Source organism: Adiantum capillus-veneris, chromosome 30 (genome assembly GCF_014529385.1).
Source record: "Adiantum capillus-veneris isolate H3 chromosome 30, ASM1452938v2, whole genome shotgun sequence".
NCBI classification, from domain to species: Eukaryota; Viridiplantae; Streptophyta; class Polypodiopsida; order Polypodiales; family Pteridaceae; genus Adiantum; species Adiantum capillus-veneris.
Window position 1 is genome coordinate 83,863,699 of NC_140960.1, and position 17,394 is coordinate 83,881,092.

The 17,394-nt window shown below is 42.3% G+C and overlaps 1 protein-coding gene across 2 annotated transcripts; it reads left to right on the forward strand.

Moving 5' to 3' along the window:
- The first annotated feature begins 1,042 nt into the window (after positions 1 to 1,042).
- On the forward strand, positions 1,043 to 2,396 carry LOC147418316 (uncharacterized). 2 transcript variants are annotated; one of them, XM_086507423.1, is made up of 2 exons: positions 1,043 to 1,218; positions 1,342 to 2,396. In XM_086507423.1, the coding sequence occupies exon 2, from the start codon at positions 1,370 to 1,372 to the stop codon at positions 2,078 to 2,080; it is 711 nt and encodes a 236-aa protein (XP_086363549.1). In that variant the 5' UTR covers positions 1,043 to 1,218; positions 1,342 to 1,369; the 3' UTR covers positions 2,081 to 2,396. The 2 variants fall into 2 exon arrangements, with proteins under 2 accessions (XP_086363549.1, XP_086363550.1); XM_086507424.1 differs by having other exon boundaries at positions 1,043 to 1,212.
- The last annotated feature ends 14,998 nt before the right edge of the window (positions 2,397 to 17,394 follow it).

A 17,394-nucleotide genomic window follows, 5' to 3' on the forward strand; every position in this document is an offset into this window, starting at 1 on the left:
AATTGTAGTAATACACACTCTTACTTGGTGAATGATGCGTATTCTACTTCGACCATGGCTACCAAGATGTTATTGTAGATTGGCCTTCCTTTGATGAAGCCGTGTTGGTGAGGAGTAATCACTTCATCCAGAATGGGAGCGAGCCTAAGGGCTATTGATTTGGCTATAATTTGGTATGCCATTGACATCATTGTTATAGGCCGCCAATGTTTCGATTGAGAGCAACATATCTACTTGGGAATGGGTTTAAGGCCACTTTTTATGCTTGAATCGAGGACTCCATTGACTAATACATGGTTAGCCATTCGCATGATCAAAAATTTTCAATCCTCCTAGAATTTTATGAAAAATTTCGTGGTCAGATCGTCCCATCTAGGGGATTTCTCTTTGCCTAAAGACTTCGGTGCAAAGGTTACCCAAGTTGAAACATCAAAACTTTGGACCTTTTCGGATGTTACAGATTTATAGTGCCCAAATTTGTTTTTGATAGACTCCGACATAATAATGATTTCAAGTGTTGATATGTGGGTGCGTGCACGCGCACGCATGTGTGTGTGTGTCCGTATGGATGCATATCTATCTAATCAACCGGACTATTAACTGCTCTATCTATAAATACTATGAGAACTTGGACAACCTAATAACATTGATTTTCAAAAACAAATATTCTCATCGTGTATCGTCGTTGAAGTGACAAATCAGTCCCCAATAGACGGATTTGACATGCCTTTTTTTATGGATGAAGAAAATAAAGAAAAGCCACACCGTGTAGGCCGGTTTGTAACTCTAGTTGTCATAGACTTGGGAAAGGATTCTGCCATTTCAGTTTTCACAATTCTTGTGAAAGTAGTGGTTAAGGCCCCTGACACACGAGGGCACCCGCCCACTTTCGTTTTGAATGGTGCACTACCTTATGTTGTTACACTGGCATGTTTATAAAACGTCGACCACTCACACAGAAGCAAACTGGCTGTAGCCAAGTAGTAGGCGCTATATCTCTCACCCTTTCTGCCTAGGCTTGAAGCTTTTCAAACCGCTTTGCACACCAATTTTTTGAAGGTGGCTAGGGTCAAGGGAACTACGCTGGGCAGGTAAGGTTGTCCCTTTGCCAGGTGGCTTTTTGCGTGGTGAATGAACGCTCGCCATCTCAACAGGGCCGTGAATTGCCTCTCCAAGTGTGACATGGGCGTAACTCGCTTGGCTTCTTACATGGTAAGGGTAAGCGGACCTTCCTTTCTTGTGAAACTCCTTGATAGAATCTCTGATGCTTTCTAGTCTTGTTGATGTGACATTTGAAAGGCCACTAACTACTGCTAGTGTTTGCTCCTCTTCTTCAAGCAGGCGCAGCGGCGTCTTCTGTAGCAGAGCAATGGAGTCCACCCGGGACAAGTTTATTGATCAAGCCATAGCTCTTCTGCATGTGGCTTTGACTACGCTCAAGTGTGCGCATCCTGTAAGCACCACCGCCCAATTCTCCCAGCTCCACATTGCTGTCAGAGAAGTCATGGATGAGTGCTCCCGAGTGGAGAGAGATGCCTTTGCCGCCGAGAAGCAGGCGCTCAATCAGACCGTGGCTTCTCAAAAGCAGCAGATCGACAAATTTAGGGCAGACCTCGATGACCAGAATGAGCGTTGCAAAATCCTCAAGGTGGACCTCTCTAGCCAGAAGGCTGAATGCGACCAGCGTGTTGCGGATGCCCAGCAGCACATCCACGACTCAGACCAGCAAATCGCTGTCCTCCAGAGACAATTGATTGAGGAGAAGCAGCAGACTCAAGACCAGAGGCAAGCATTGGGCGCACAGGTTTCTCTCCTCGAGAAGGAGTTGGAAGAGAAGGGGCTGCTTCTCAATGAGTTGGTTGATCAAGCTTCCCATTTAGATGGACAATTGACAGAGGAGAAAGAGAAACATCTCTGTGTTGTTTGCTTGGATAAGCCTCGTGACACTCTCATCATGCCCTGCTTGCACTTCCATTATTGCTTCTGCTGCTTGATGCAGCATAAGCAGGCCAATGGTAGCACCTGTCCCACGTGCAGGGGAAGCATCCAAGGGCTCTGCATGTCATCTTTTCTGACATGAGAGGAAGAACTCCGCAACAATAACGGCATTTCCATGGGGAATATTTGTGGAGAACTTTGGCGATTGTGTCGAGAAGAATGACACCCTTATTAATGGCACCATGTGTGTCAGTCATGTCGCAGAGCTTTGTAAACCTCGCATACAATGTACATCCTTATATGACCATTGTGCAACTATGACTAGAACTCTGGTTTTTGGTGGGTTATTGTTTCTCTTGCACATTAGCTGCAGGGATATGGTGACACCTGGAAGAGCTTCAGTACAGAAGTAACAACAGGTTTGAGTTTGTGTAAGTGAAGATGCTTTGTTCCTGCTATTTTTCTACTGGCTGGTTTGCTAGATAATTACATCGCACGGTTCGTCTATTCCTGCATTTCATTTGATTGGAAGGGTGTCTTGTCTATGCTTGCATTTTATCTGATTTGTTATGTGTGTTGACTATATGAAGGGTGTTTGCGCGTACTTGGCTAAAGCAAAACCTTGGCAGTCATTCTTATGTGACAACTTTATTGACCACAGAGTAGGAGAGGAGAAAACTATAGGCTTCCTTACTTGCCACTTGCTCAAGTACATGGTTAGTGGTGGGTAGTGGGTAATTATCCTGGAGTGTGGCAGCGTTCACCTGCTTGAGGTTGACGAAAACCAGAAGCTTGCCATTTTTCTTTGGAACTACCACAATTGGAGCCGCCCACGCGGTATGTGCAATTTCGTAGATAAACTCTGCGCCTAGTAGCTTATCTAGTTCTTATAGGTACAGAATTGTATGCCTAACTTCTTGGTTTGTTTTAGAAAGCCAAAACTCCAAGGCATCTAGGTAGTCTTGTCCAAAGGACCCATCAAAGAAGACTCTAGCTAGACCCACTCAAGCAGTACTTCTACTTGAGAAAGGTTTGCCTTAGCTTAGCCTAGAGCCCATTCAAAATCCAGATTAGCTAGGAAAGTATTTTTCCCTAGATGGCCATGTTTCCCCCTTTTGAAGATGCAACCCAGAAGTACTTGTAAATTTTGTAGGATTGTTGAACATTGCCTTTGTACATTTTACCGTCTTTTTTTCCCTTTCCTTGGTTTCAAACTGGCTAATCTAGATTATGAACTGGCTCAAGGCTAAGCTGAGGCAAACCTTTCCCGAACACTTGTGGGCTGATCTAGGCTCAACCCACAAGACCAAGAGGAGAGTGTTTGGGTTTGGGATGTTCTTGATGAGAATGTTTTGAAACAGGGTCAATTTTAAGGAAGGTTTGTGGTTGTTCCAAGGTTTCCAGATTGAAATCAAGAAGTCAGACTCTACTGTTGTCGACGAGAATTTAGGGTGAATATGGGTAGGACCGTTCAAACTTTTTTCCCCTTCTAGTTGGAGATTGTGCCCAACAACCTACCTTAGAGTGTGCTAACCTCCTCTCTAGGGACTTCCTGGAGAGGAGGTTAGTCGAAGATTCTGAGGTAGGTTGTTGGAGGAGTGCATGGAGGCGTAGGAACTGGTTGATGATGAGAACTCTCCTGCAAGACATAGTTGCTTGCCAACCCATCTTTGTAGCTTTTATTGGAATGTCTTACAACTCCAATCCCACCCTAGGGTTCATCGATTTGCTGAAGTTAAGGAGATCAAAGGTCTAAATGCATACACAGCTCCATTGCTTAAGGCGATTGTCAAACTTGAAAACTAATCTCTGAGCACAAACTTATCTTGAGTTCCTTAAGAGGATAGCATATAGGCCAAATATGTTTGTTAAGGTGTTTGTCTTGCTAGTAGTGTTCCACGTTGATGAATGGTCCCGATTGAGCGACAATTGATCCAAAAACAATGACAATTACTGGCGTTGTGTCCACATTGCAAGCAAAGTTGGTCCAAGTTTTACTTGGTGAGCCTAATGTGGTTTTCTAGTTTCTTGAGACCACAAGTGGCCACTTGGCATGAGCTAGGCTATTCCCCTCCACGCAAAATCATACGGCAGGTGCATTGCATATTATCACGCATGCTAATCTTAACAATGATAAATAAAAACGACGATAGGCTTAGCGACAATAGATAAAGAACTTTTGTTTATTTTTTCGTTGATTGCCATCGTTGATCACATGCCAATATTGTTGCAGAAGCTAGAGCATCGACGGCTCCATCCACACAACTATTCAAGCTAAACTTTGTAGAAGCTTTAAAGAAGGAACACCAAGTAATTACGGCCTGATGGCTGTGTTGTCCAGCTACAGTGGGAAAAAGTTTGCAACCTTGGGCTAGCCCGTGTGCATCACTAGTTGTTGAGTATTGCAAGGGCAAAATCTATGTGTTGGGGGATGCTGCTACATTAATGATGTGGCTGTTTTCAGTGGGGACGTGCAACAGCAGGAAGAATGGGTTGTGCAACAGCAGGAAGAATGGGTTCTGACTTTGAGTTGTGGCCGGTGGAGTTCTTCTATCAAGTGAACGGACGCCCATATGCAGTTGTTGAAATAAAAGGCCACCTCCGTGCCGTCTCCAAATCAGCAGGCCACATCATGTGCTACCAGGAGCACATTAAACAATGGACACCTTGGCTTCATATCCTAGCCAGCTTTACATCGTATTCCTTTGCCTTCATTAATGCCCTTTGGCTTTGAGGTTGCAACAACCTACAAACTGGAATCTCAACATAACGACAACTAAGAGCCAATTCACATGAGAGATGGGTTGCACAAATCTTCGCAACCGACAACTCGAGCAGTTTTGTTCCCATGAGAACTCGGTGGCATTGAATGCAAAGCGACGCCTTCGAGGAGATAACAAGCACATATGGAGCCAAAAAGCAGTGTGACATTCAATTACCTCGTCATGAGAATGCAAAAGAAGCAAGATGTAAGAGAAGTTCTTCAAAAGGATATCAAGCACATGAACTTGAGGTGTTCAATGTTTACTTGGTAAGCTTAATGTGGTTCCCTGGTTTCTTGAGCCTAGAGTTGGCCACTTGGCATGATCTAGGACACTATCTTAGACCCAATTTGACAACGAGGAGCCTCATGTAGAAAAACTGCGCTGCATTTAATATTAGCATATCACTGTTACAAAGAGGACATATATTCACAATAGTGGACGTTTCGGTTGCACAAGCACGACTCTAGTTCGACAACACTGCAAGGTTTGTTATTTGTATCCAATTCCAATTCCTTATGCTTATGCGTTTGCTTGCAACACATAAATGCTACGGAGCAAGGCACGACTTCTGTTTTTTATAATTTATGGAGAGACCACAGTGCAAACTCTCCACCATACTTTTCTATGGCACTTCTGCATGAGTTGCACTGTATATTTAGCATTTTCACACTGCGAAGCTTCATTGCAAGACAAAATGATTAACTATTCACAATGCTTTTGTATAGCTTGACTCAAACATTGTCCTCCTGCTTGCACAATTGGACGACACCTGTACACGATTATCAGGTTGGTAGTGCAGTTTAATGTTTATAATATGTTGATGCTTTTTGTATTTTTTGAGTTTGTCAATGCTTCTCTAAGTTTAGTTAAACTACATGTTTTTCTCAGTAGTACATGCTTAATCTCGATCATCATATCCATATATCAAATAGACCGTGCATACTTCTTTTCTCATAGTTGGACAATTCAACTTATGTACTACAATACTCGATGCACTTTATACATGTTTACTTTATTCCAAGGTGGTTGATATCAATCAACATTTATCCTAGCGAAAACAAACACTGGAAGATCTCAAAGGGATCTTTGATGGTTGCCAAAGGAGAAAAGGTTGGTACACTTTACTTGTGTACTGTCAGCTCGCAATCTTCAGCTTGTGCAACAACTACAAAAGTCAACAGTGCCGTGTGGCACTATCGGCTTGGGTATATGAGTGCCACAGGAATGCAAATCCTTCAAACAAAGAAGCTTCTACCCAGTTTGAAAGAAGTGGAGTTAAAGTTCTGTGAAGATTGTGTTTATGATAACCAAAAGAGGGTAAAATTTCAAAGATCAGGAAATGAAAGAAAAAATGCAAAACTTGAGTTGGTTCGTTCTGATGTTTGGGGTCCTGCAAGTACACCATCACTTGGTGGCTCATTGTATTATGTAATATTCATAGACAATGCGAGTAGGAAAACTAGTGAAGAATAAATTTGATGTATTTTTCATATTTCAAAGGTGGAAAGCCTTTGTGGAGAATGAAGCAGGTACCAAGGTTAAATGTCTCAAATCCGACAATAGAGGTGATTTTTGCAGCCAAGCTTTTGAAAGCTTTTGTGCTAGCAATGGCATTCAGAGGCAAAAGGCAATCCCAATGACACCTCAACAAAATGGGATTTCAGAAAGAATGAACAAAATAATCATGGAGCGAGCACGAAGCATGCGGCTACTTGCAGGTTATATCGCTTGAGCTTTGGACGGAAGCAGTAAGTACGTATGTGTATTTGATCAATCGATCACCCTCAATAGCATTGGATGGGGGAGTTCCAGAGGATGCATGGATATGTAAACCGATGAATTACTCATTTCTCAAAGTGTTTGAGTGTAAGGCTTTCATGCACATAGATAGAAGCCTAAGGTCAAAGCTAAATGCAAAGTCCAAAAAGTGTTTCTTCATTGGTTATGGAGAAGGTGACTTTGGGTATCGCCTATGGAATCCCGAAGATCGTAAAATCTTTAGAAGTAGGGATGTAGTTTTCAATGAACAAAATGTGTACAAAGATTACTTGAAAAGAGAACAAACAAAAGAAACAAATAATGAGTACATGGAGCTTGAGGACGGTGAAGACTAAAGGAGTGCAAACGGTGACAACATGCAACAACGTCAATCAAATGAGGAGCTTCAACCTATTCTCCAAAGATCCACAAAAGCAAGTAGACATCTAGAAAGGTTTGTTTCTTCTTTCAACCATCTCTTGATCTCAGATTTTGGAGAACCAGAATCATACGAAGAAGCTATGCATCACGAATCCAAAGAAGAATGGATGAAGAGCATGCAAGTGGAGATGGACTCATTACATCGCAACCAAACATGGGAGTTGATTGAGTTGCCTAAAGGTAAGTACACATTGCAAAACAAATGGGTGTATAAGCTAAAGGAAGAAGGAGATGAGAAGAAAAGGTACAAGTCCAAGCTTGTGGTAAAAGGGTTTTCTAAAAAGAGAGGTATTGAATTCAATGAGATATTTTCTCCTGTTATAAAAATGAACTCAATTAGGCTTTTTTAAAGCCTTGTTTCTGCTCATGATTTAAATCTTGAGCAAATGAATGTAAATATGACATTCTCTCACGGTGACTTAGAAGAGAGAATTTACATGCTTCGACCAAAGGGGTATGAAGTAAAAGGTAAAGAAAAAATGGTTTGCAGATTAAAGAAGAGCTTGTATGGTTTAAAACAAGCATAAAGACAATGGTACTTGAAGTTCGATCGATAGATGTTGAATAATGAATTCAGAAGATGCAACTCAGATCATTACGTCTACATGAAGAATTTGAGAGATAGAGAAGTTCATCATCTTATTGTTTTGTATATTGATGATATGTTGATTGCAAGTGCTAACATGCGGGACATCAAAGACCTAAAAGAGGAGCTGTCTAAATCTTTCTCAATGAAAGTGTTGCAAAGAGGATACTTGGTAGGAAGATATCAAGGGACATAACAAAGAAGACACTAAAGCTATCTAAGGAGGATTACATCAAGAAGGTACTAGAAAGATTTGCAATGCAAGATGCAAAATCGGTTTCTACAACTTTGGCTAGTCACTTTAAACTAACTAAGGATATGTGTCCAAAGACATAAGAGGAGATAGCCTATTGTGAGTAGGTTCATGGATAATCCAGGTAAAGAGCATTGGCAAGCTGTGAAGTGGATACTTAGGTATCTAAAGGGGACAACCACGAAGATTTTGGAGGCAGTGATATTTTCTTGCAAGGGTATGCTGATGCAAATATAGCAGGTAACAAAGATACTCGAAGGAGCACTACTGGCTACCTCTTCACAGTTGGAGGCACAACAGTAAGTTGGGCTTCAAAGCTACAGAAAGTGGTCTCACTTTCTACCATGGAAACAAAATATGTAGCAATGACGAAGGCAAGAAAAGAGATTCTGTGGCTTCACAGATTCTTAGAAGAGCTTGGATTCAAACAAGACAATTATGTCTTATACAGTGATAGCCAAAGCGCTATCCATGTTGCGAAGAACTTAGCCTTTCATTCAAAGACAAAACACATTGAGGTGAGATATCACTTCATACGCGCACTTTTGGAAGAGGGTCAATTAAAGCTAGGAAAGGTGCATACAAGTGAAAATCATGCAGACATGTTTACAGAGGTGGTCAACAAAGAGAAGTTGAGCTTCTGCTCATCTTCAATTGGCATTTAAGGATAAGAAGCCAAGATGGAAAACAGTCACACAGGTTTGGTGTGGAGATCAGTCTCCAAGTGGAAGATTGTTAAGTATGGAGCATGATTTAACCTCTTTATAATTTTTTGTATCAAAAATGCATATTTGTAAAGTCCCCATTATGAGGAGAAGCTATCGTACGTGAAGAAAAATTACTTGTCGGAAGCCAAAATTTTCACGGCCTCACCGGAATATTCCTTTTTGCTAGAATATTATGGCCGGCGGACAACGACTGGAAAGTGATCGAAAAACGACCGATCGATTGGCCGATTGGCCGGTAGTCAATGGCCGGTGACCGATGGCCGAATTCAATGGCGGTGACCAATTTCAAAGGCGGACTTGTCTTCTCAAGGGCAGCCACACATCGGCGGATTGAAGAGTCAAATTTGGACTTGTCTACACAAGAACGGCTACACACGGCTGCCTCTCATGAGAGAGGACAACCCTTTTTGCCTATAAAGGAGACCATTTTTACACACATTTTGGAGTGTGAAGTTGATGCAACAAGGTGGGTGTGAGATGGTGAGAGTGAAGCAAGGGGGGAGCTCTATTAAGGGTATAATCTCTTTGTAACATACTTCTTGTTTGAAGTACTAAAGCCATTGAGTGGTTGTTTTTTCGTGGATGTAGCCCACATTGGGTGAACCACGTATATCATGTGCTCTCTCTCTCTCTCTCTCTAATATCTAATCTCTCGTGTGCGAAATTTTGTCTCTCTCCATTAAGTAAGATACTCAAATATCTATTTAGTTACGTTCTATTTCCTAACATGGAGAAGGTTAGCTGGGAGGCCTCTAGAGAATGCAAATTTATGGGAGATTGGTCAAAAAGGGAGGTTCACCTTAAAGAACTATAGCTTGAGGGTCTCAAGGTAACCTTCCCTTCTCCTCCTTGAGAAATCCTCATTGCTATTGAAGTTTGAAGAAGATCAAGACCCCGGGCTTGATGGGATCTCTTCTAAGTTTTTTCACCTGTATGACCTATATAAGTTCCAAGAAATGCCCAATTGACTCACTTTCCATCTAAACAAAATTAATCAACCCATTAGAGGCAAACAGACCCTAGACGTTATTATTAGCCTCTATTGTGAAGGAATTAAGTATGCATCATCACTTTCTTTTCATAAATATACTTTTTTGACAAAGCCTATGATAGGGCAAAATGATCATCCCTAAGTCCCTTACTACTATGCGTTTCTACCAAGTCCCAATTTTCTTATGAAAACACTATTTAGCAATGCCTGTTACCATATACATGTGGTAGTGATGTGTGTGAACACACTAGGACCGCCAGGGCATTTTTTCCCTCTTTAGGAGGTTTTTCCCCCCGTGCATTGTATATACGCCCATCACTCTAGGGCTATCTATCTTTCCATTGCACACTAAGTAACACACTCTCTATTGTGTGCCTTGAGCTTCATTGGTCTTCTCCACGCTGTGTGTGTTTCTCTGCAACCCTAATTCCAACAATTGGTATCAGAGCAGGTCACGTCCTCCCGGGCTTAGTCGCCAGCTGCTCCAGCACACGCCTGCTCACTTTCTCCGATTTCAATGAGCTTTGGCGAGCGCTCGCAGGTCGACAAAAATTTTGGGTTTATTTCGGCCTCCGTTTCCACTACAGGCAGTACTGCACAGGCTATTTCGTCATTTTGTGCAGAATTTTTATCCGTGGCGTTTTTTGCATAACAGGTGCCTTATAGTCTTCTACGGTTTGTGCTATATAGCACAGGTTGTTCCCGCTTCGTTTCTCCTATTTTCTGGCAGTTTTCACATCAGGTGCAGCATTTACCATGGCTGACAACAACAACACAGATGTGTTCAAGATGTTTGCTGCTGAGGACAGGTTGGATGGGGACAACTACCCTATGTGGGCTTATATGATGCAACATGTTCTTGTGTCAAAAGGTGTCTGGAATATGGTGCAGGGCATTGATATACGTCCTGGTTCTGAGGATGTAGGCGATGTTGAGGATGTTGCAGGTCTTGCTGCAAGGATTGCAGCTGTTAGAGTTGTTTTGCCTACGGTAGAACAAGCTCGTTGGGATGTTAAGGATGCGCAGGCTCATGCATTGATTGCATTGTCTGTGAAGCGCACCATTGTTCCTCACATCCGTTCAACAAAATCTGCAAAACAGGCTTGGATATTTTAGCAGGTCTTTATGCAAGCCGTAATGAGGCTAAAATTGCTTTGTTGCGTAAAGAGCTGGAGTCGAAGATTATGCATGAGGAAGATGATATTGACACTTTCCTTGATAGTGTCAAGGATATCAATGAGCAACTTATTTCTGCAGGTGAAGTGATTCAGACAGTTCCCTTGTGCAGACTGTTCTTGATGCCTTACCAGATTCCTACCAGACTTTTGCTAGTACTTGGAGACTGATGACCCAAGGAAATCTTGAAGTTGTCAAGTTTGATGCATTATGCACATTGCTGTTGCAAGAGTCACTTTCTAGAAAAAAAAGGACTAGGCAGCGTGCAGTTGAACATGCTTTTATTGCTTCTCAAAGAAAGGGTGGTAACAGTAATGCAGCCACTTCTTATGGTTCTAATGCGAGTGGCAAAAATTATGTTCCTAATGCTTCTACTGGCAGTACTTCGTCTCGTAATTCTGGTGATAAGGGCAAAAAGAAGATGCGTCGCCATTATTGTAAAGCCAATGATCACTTGATCAAGTCGTGTCCTAAGTTGAAGGCCAAAGAGACTAAGAAGAAAGAGGGTGGTTCCACTACAAATGCTGGTTCCACTACAAATGCAGCCATTGTTGAGTCTTCTGTGAAAGGAGACTGTAATGCTGATGTTGATGCAGAATGGGCTTTTAGCGCAGAGTGCACTTACAATCCTGCTGTCCATGATGCATGCTTGTCAGTTGCTGCAGATTCACATGTGTGGTATTTCGACAGTGGTGCTACAAAGCACATTACCTCACATCGTGAATTGTTTACCTCTCTCGAGTCTGTCCCTCATGGGAATTCAGTCACTTGTGCCAACAACGCCTCTTATCCAGTTCAGGGAGTTGGAAAGATTGTGCTCTGTGCTGCTAATGGCAGTTCCTTCACACTTGTTGATGCACTTTATGTACCTGGGATCAAGAAGAATCTCTTGTCTGTATTCGCACTTGCTAGACTTGGACTTGTAGTCAAATTTGTGGATGACAGATGTACTGTTCATGATCTCAGTTTTGGTGATGAAATTGTTGCATGTGGCCTTTTTTGTCGTGGGTTGTATAAGCTCACTTTATATGACAAGTGTAGACAAAATTTTGCAAATGCTGTTGCAGATTCAAGCGCTATTTCAGATGCAAAACTTTGGCATGCACATTTTGGTCATCTGAATTTTGCGAGTTTGCTGCGTTTGTAGAAATATGATATGGTTGCTTCTTTGCCACATCTTGAAGCACCTGTCAAACATGTTTCTGAAGGCTGTATTTTGGATAAGATGCAGCGTTCTAAATTTCCAAAGGATGGTTCAATTCGGGCCACATGCAGGTTGCAGCTTGTGCATAGTGACGTTTGTGGGCCCATGCAAACTCCGTCCTTGGGCAATTACCTGTACTTCCTTACATTCATTGATGATTACTCCAGGCATGCATGGACATTTCCGCTTAAAGCGAAGTCCGAAGTTTTTATGTGCTTCAAACAATTTCTGGCTATGGCTGAAAATGTCTCGAAATGTACTATGGGCACCCTCCGTTCTTATTGAGGGGGGGAGTATATGTCTCATGAATTTAATGCATTTCTGGCTAGTCGTGGGATAAAACACCAATGTACAGTGCCTTATACGCCTCAGCAAAATGGTGTTGCTGAGAGGAAAAACAGGTCACTGACGGAAATGGCACGATGTATGGTTAAAAGTCAAGCTTTACCGCATTCTTTTTGGCTTGAGGCCATCATGTGTGCCACTTATGTACTTAACAGGTGTCCTACGAAAGCTTTGCAGTCTATTACTCCATATGAAGCATGGCATGATAGAAAACCTTCTACTGAGCACATGCGTGTTTTTGGCTGTTTGTCATATGCTTTGGTGCCACAAGTGCAGCGCAGAAAATTGGATGATAAGGCTGTCAAATGTATTTTTGTTGGTTATAGTGCTGAAAGCAAAGGTTACAGGTTGTATCATCCGCAAACAAAACGTATTCTGGTTTCTCGGGATGTAGTGTTTGTGGAAGATTCTGTTCAGCCCTTGCTGTCATGTACTAGAGACAGTAATGTAAGCTCACATGACATTTATGACACTTTGTTGCCTCTTTTCAGTGGTGGAAATACGAATGTAAGTTCCAATGAGGCAAATGTACAGCCTATGGGGGTTTCTGAAAATGTTTTAGATCAGCCTATTACTGATGCAGATGTACATGATGTACTTGATGTGGAAAGGGCTGAAAATGAGGAGGCTAGAGGTATGCTGAAATGGCTGGTGCACACTTTGCGTGAGAGTAAATTGGATGCACCTTTGTCTAGTCGTACTCGTTCAGGCTCTCGCCATGCATCTTATGCATTGGATTGTTATGCTTTGGCTGTGTCTAGCTTACATGATGTTGAGGAGCCTCTGTCTTTTGATGAAGCACAGAATTCAGAAAATTGGATGGCTGCCATGCAATCAGAATATGATGCACTTATCGAAAATGACACATGGACTTTATGTGATTTGCCTCCTGGCAAAAAGGCCATTGGTACGAAGTGGGTTTACAAGTTGAAATGCAAGCCGGATGGTGATCGCCATAAGGCTCGACTTGTTGCAAAGGGTTTTGCACAGCAAAAAGGCATAGATTATGAAGAGACTTTTTCTCCCACTTGTCGTATGACTACTGTGCATTTTCTATGTGCATTGGAAGCTCATTTTGGTTGGGATGTACATCAATCAGACATTGTTACTGCTTTCTTGAATGGTGACATATTTGAGGAAGTTTATGTAACGCAGCCTCGCGGTTTTGTCATAAAAGGACAAGAGGACAAAGTGTGCAAATGTAACAAGGCTTTGTATGGGTTGAAGCAATCTCCTCATGCTTGGTATGAGAAAGCTGACACTCATTTGGTCAAACAAGGCTTTCGTAACAGTCCAACAGAAAGCACATTGTATGTAAAGCATGAGGGGTATGTACTTCTCATTGTGGTTCTTTATGTTGATGATTTGCTGATCACTGGACCAAATGAGAGACATATTGCTGAATTTAAGGCTGATTTCAATGCTACTTTCAAGATGAAAGATTTGGGGTTGTTGCATCATTATTTGGGTATACAGTTTAAGCAGTGTGATGGTGGTATTGCTTTGTGTCAGAAAAGTTACATAGAGACATTGCTATATAAGTTTGGACTTGAGGATTGCAAACCTATTGCCACTCCCATGGAAACAGGTTTGAAGTTGAGTCTACATGATGCTGGTGATCGTGCTGATGTCACTCTTTACCAAACTGCTGTTGGGTGCCTCATTTATGTATGCAACACGAGGCCAGATATTCAGTTTGCAGTCTCACAGGTTAGCAGATTTATGCATAGCCCAGGGTCTAAGCATTGGCAGGCTGTCAAGAGGATTTTCCGCTACCTTAGTGGCACTTTACATCTTGGATTGTTTTATCCCAAGGGGGGATCATTGCTGCCAGACTTACATGCTTTTTCGGACTCAGATTGGGCTGGTTGTTTTGACATGCGAGTGTCCACAAGTGGTTTTTGTTTCATACTTGGCAGTTCATGTATATCATGGTTGAGCAAGAAGCAACCTACTGTGGCCACTTCGAGTTGTGAGGCTGAGTACAAGGCAGTCTTCACAGCTACGGTTGAGTGTGTATGGACGCCTTATGGCTAATTTGGGTGTTGGACAGGACACTGCCAACACTATCTACACTGATAGTCAGAGCGCATTAGCAGTTGCGAGGAACCCAATTTTTCATGCTCGCACAAAGCACATTGAGGTGCATTACCACTATGTCAGGGAGAGGCTCTCAGCAGGAGAGATCAGCTTGGCTTATGTGCCAACACAGGACAACTTTGCAGATCTTTTCACAAAGGCATTGTCTCGTGAGAAGCTTGAAGCTTTCCGCAAAGCTTTGGGCTTACTCCCCTTTGTGGATTGATCCTGTCCTCAGGGCATGGCACTTCCCTTTACTCATGTGCCGGCTCTCGTTCACCGCATCACTCCAGGGGGGATTTGTTACCATATACATGTGGTAGTGATGTCTGTGAACACACTAGGACCGCCAGGGCATTTTTTCCCTCTTTAGGAGGTTTTCCCCCCCTATGCATTGTATATAAGCCCATCACTCTAGGGCTATCTATCTTTCCATTGCACACTAAGTAACACACTCTCTATTGTGTGCCTTGAGCTTCCTTCGTCTTCTCCAAGCTGTGTGTGTTTCTCTGCAACCCTAATTCCAACAATGCCATAATAAGACTAGCGGCAGCAAACAAAGCCATCTTTGAATCCTTGAATCTCCAACCATCTATTTGGCAAGGTTGCCCCCTTGCTGCTTGCAATGGAAGTGGAAGTGGATGGTATCAATGGCCTAACCAAAGCAAAGATAGCCAAGGAGTAAATCAAGGGCATCCAACTTCCCAACTAGTCTTGGTTGGTGGGCATTGCTCTAGAACATAACAAGACATACAGAGATTGACATCAAGCATCTAACATTGAAGTAAACAAGTACAAAGTGCATTGGCGAATTTAAAAAAAAGAATTGCATGTGTATTTATTGAACGTATATGGTGATTGATTATCTCTATAATTGTCTCTAAAATGGTCCAATTTCACAGTTTTCTATACAACTGTTTGAGCGGTGAGACCAAGGCACTGTTCTTTGCCATACATGTGCTGATAGATTTTGGAGCACAATTGGTTACTTGGTTGGTTGTGATTATTGTCACCTCGGATTTTGTTGTGGAACATGAGCGGATGAGTAGAATCAATTGATATGCAATAGCAATGCCTTAGATTGGGGCTTGATGACCATTGGGAAGAAGCAAGTTGTGTCCCATAGGGCTCACTATACGACAGAGGGCTACTAATAAAGGGGATAATCAAATCGAGCAAAGAGTTGCAGCTTAATCATTATGCTTAAACCCTACTCCTTAACCTATTTTGGTTCTTTATTTGTAGATTTCTATTCAGTTTGGTAATATAGCTGACTATTTAGTCTCTAGACCGAGGACCTATCTTTGAGGCACCCATCTTACTATGAATCAAGCAAGTTAATTTTCTGTTATTTCTCATAGAGAGAGAGAGAGAGAGAGAGAGAGAGAGAGAGAGAGAGAGAGAGAGAGAGTTATGTGTTGTCATAGTTTGAGGGTCTTGGCTATTGATCACAAATCCTGGTGCAAAACATATCTGATAAGGAAAGCGCTAGAATGTAATGTTGTGACCTTCATCGTCCGATTGTCCTGTAGAGATAAATTTTTGTGAAGAGAAGGAACATGCCTAACATCTTTAAGATTCCATTCATTTTCGTTAGCAGTTTTGACACAAATTGTACTTTTGCCGATAATTTCACAATCTTCATTATCTCCCAAGTATACATTCTCAAAATCACCTTTGGTGTAATCTTGGAAATGCTGCTTGTGTGCTGTCGCATGGAATGAAGCCTCGGAATCTACTATCCAGGAATTAGTCACATTGTCTAATGAGAGAATTAGAGCGTCTTGATCTACTTTACCTGCCACATTAGTCTCCAATGTTGGCTTGTTGTCTTGAGACTCCAAATCCTTCTTCTTCTTGGACCAACAATCCTTCTTAACGTGGTCCTTCTTTCTGCAGTTCCAACATTCTTTGTGCGTGACTTGCTTTGTGTTGAGCGATCACGACCCTTTTGGTTTTTGAACCTCTCCTTATGCCTTCCTCTTGTTTCCACTGACAATGCAGCACTTGATGATTGACCTGTGCTTCTCCTTTGCATTTCCTCGCTTAGGAGAACACCCACAACATCATCAAACTTAAGAGTATTTGTGCCAGAGAGAGAGATAGATACTTATAGCCATTGCAAGGCTGTCCAACTATCCGGTAGAGACGATAGTATATGAGAGCTCGCACTTCGTCATCGAAATTGATTTTCACCGATCGAAGTTGACTTATGTTGGTGTTAAAGTCATTTAGGTGTTCTGCAACTGAACCATTCTCTGCCATCTTTAGATTGAACAAGCGCTTCATGGGAAATACCTTATTGGATGCCGATGGTTTCTCTTAGAGGCTGTCAAGTGACTTCATCAAGTCCTCCGTGGTCTTTATCTCCAAAGCATTGAAGGCCATCGTTGACGGTCAAGGACAATCCAAGCTTTGACATCACAATGTGTGTGGTATGTGCAAAGCGTGCAACACAAGTATGAGCATTTATAGTTACTAGGTATCAAACTTCACATACAACAACACTTTATGACTATGTCAAGCTGATTGGATTCCACCGCTACTTGAGATGAAGGTGTTGCCAACGAAGAGCACGTCGGATCACATACCTCTACTATTAAAACTTAGGAAAGCCAAGGGGGTGGGTCATGCCCCAGGGAGTAAGAAGTTTCTTGTAACTGGGGCACACCTATTCAAAGACCCTCTGTTTAGAAGGCTTACCAAGAAAGCAATGAGAAAACTCAATAAAGATATCAATCTTGAGAAACCTAAAGCTTAGGAATTTTTCGCTCGGAGTATACAGAAAGCAATTAAAAGCTTGGGCCCTTTGATGAAAAAGGCCCAGGAAGAGCACTGGAAGCAGCTCAAAAATGAGGTCGCTAGTCTAACTCCCAAAAAATCTGCTAGGCAGGCATCCGAAGAAGAACACAAGATGTGGTTGGAAGCTAAAGCCAACCTTGTTGAGCAACAGCTCGAGGAGATTAGGAGGGTGAGGTTGATTTCTAGGGAGACTTTCCCCCAGCTAGAGGCCGCTAATCAAGCACATTTCTTTAGAGCCTTCAAATTTAAGAAGAGCCGGGGCTCCATCCACTCGCTCATAGATGATAAATGCTACTCAAGATGGAGACATGATGGATAGGATGATGCT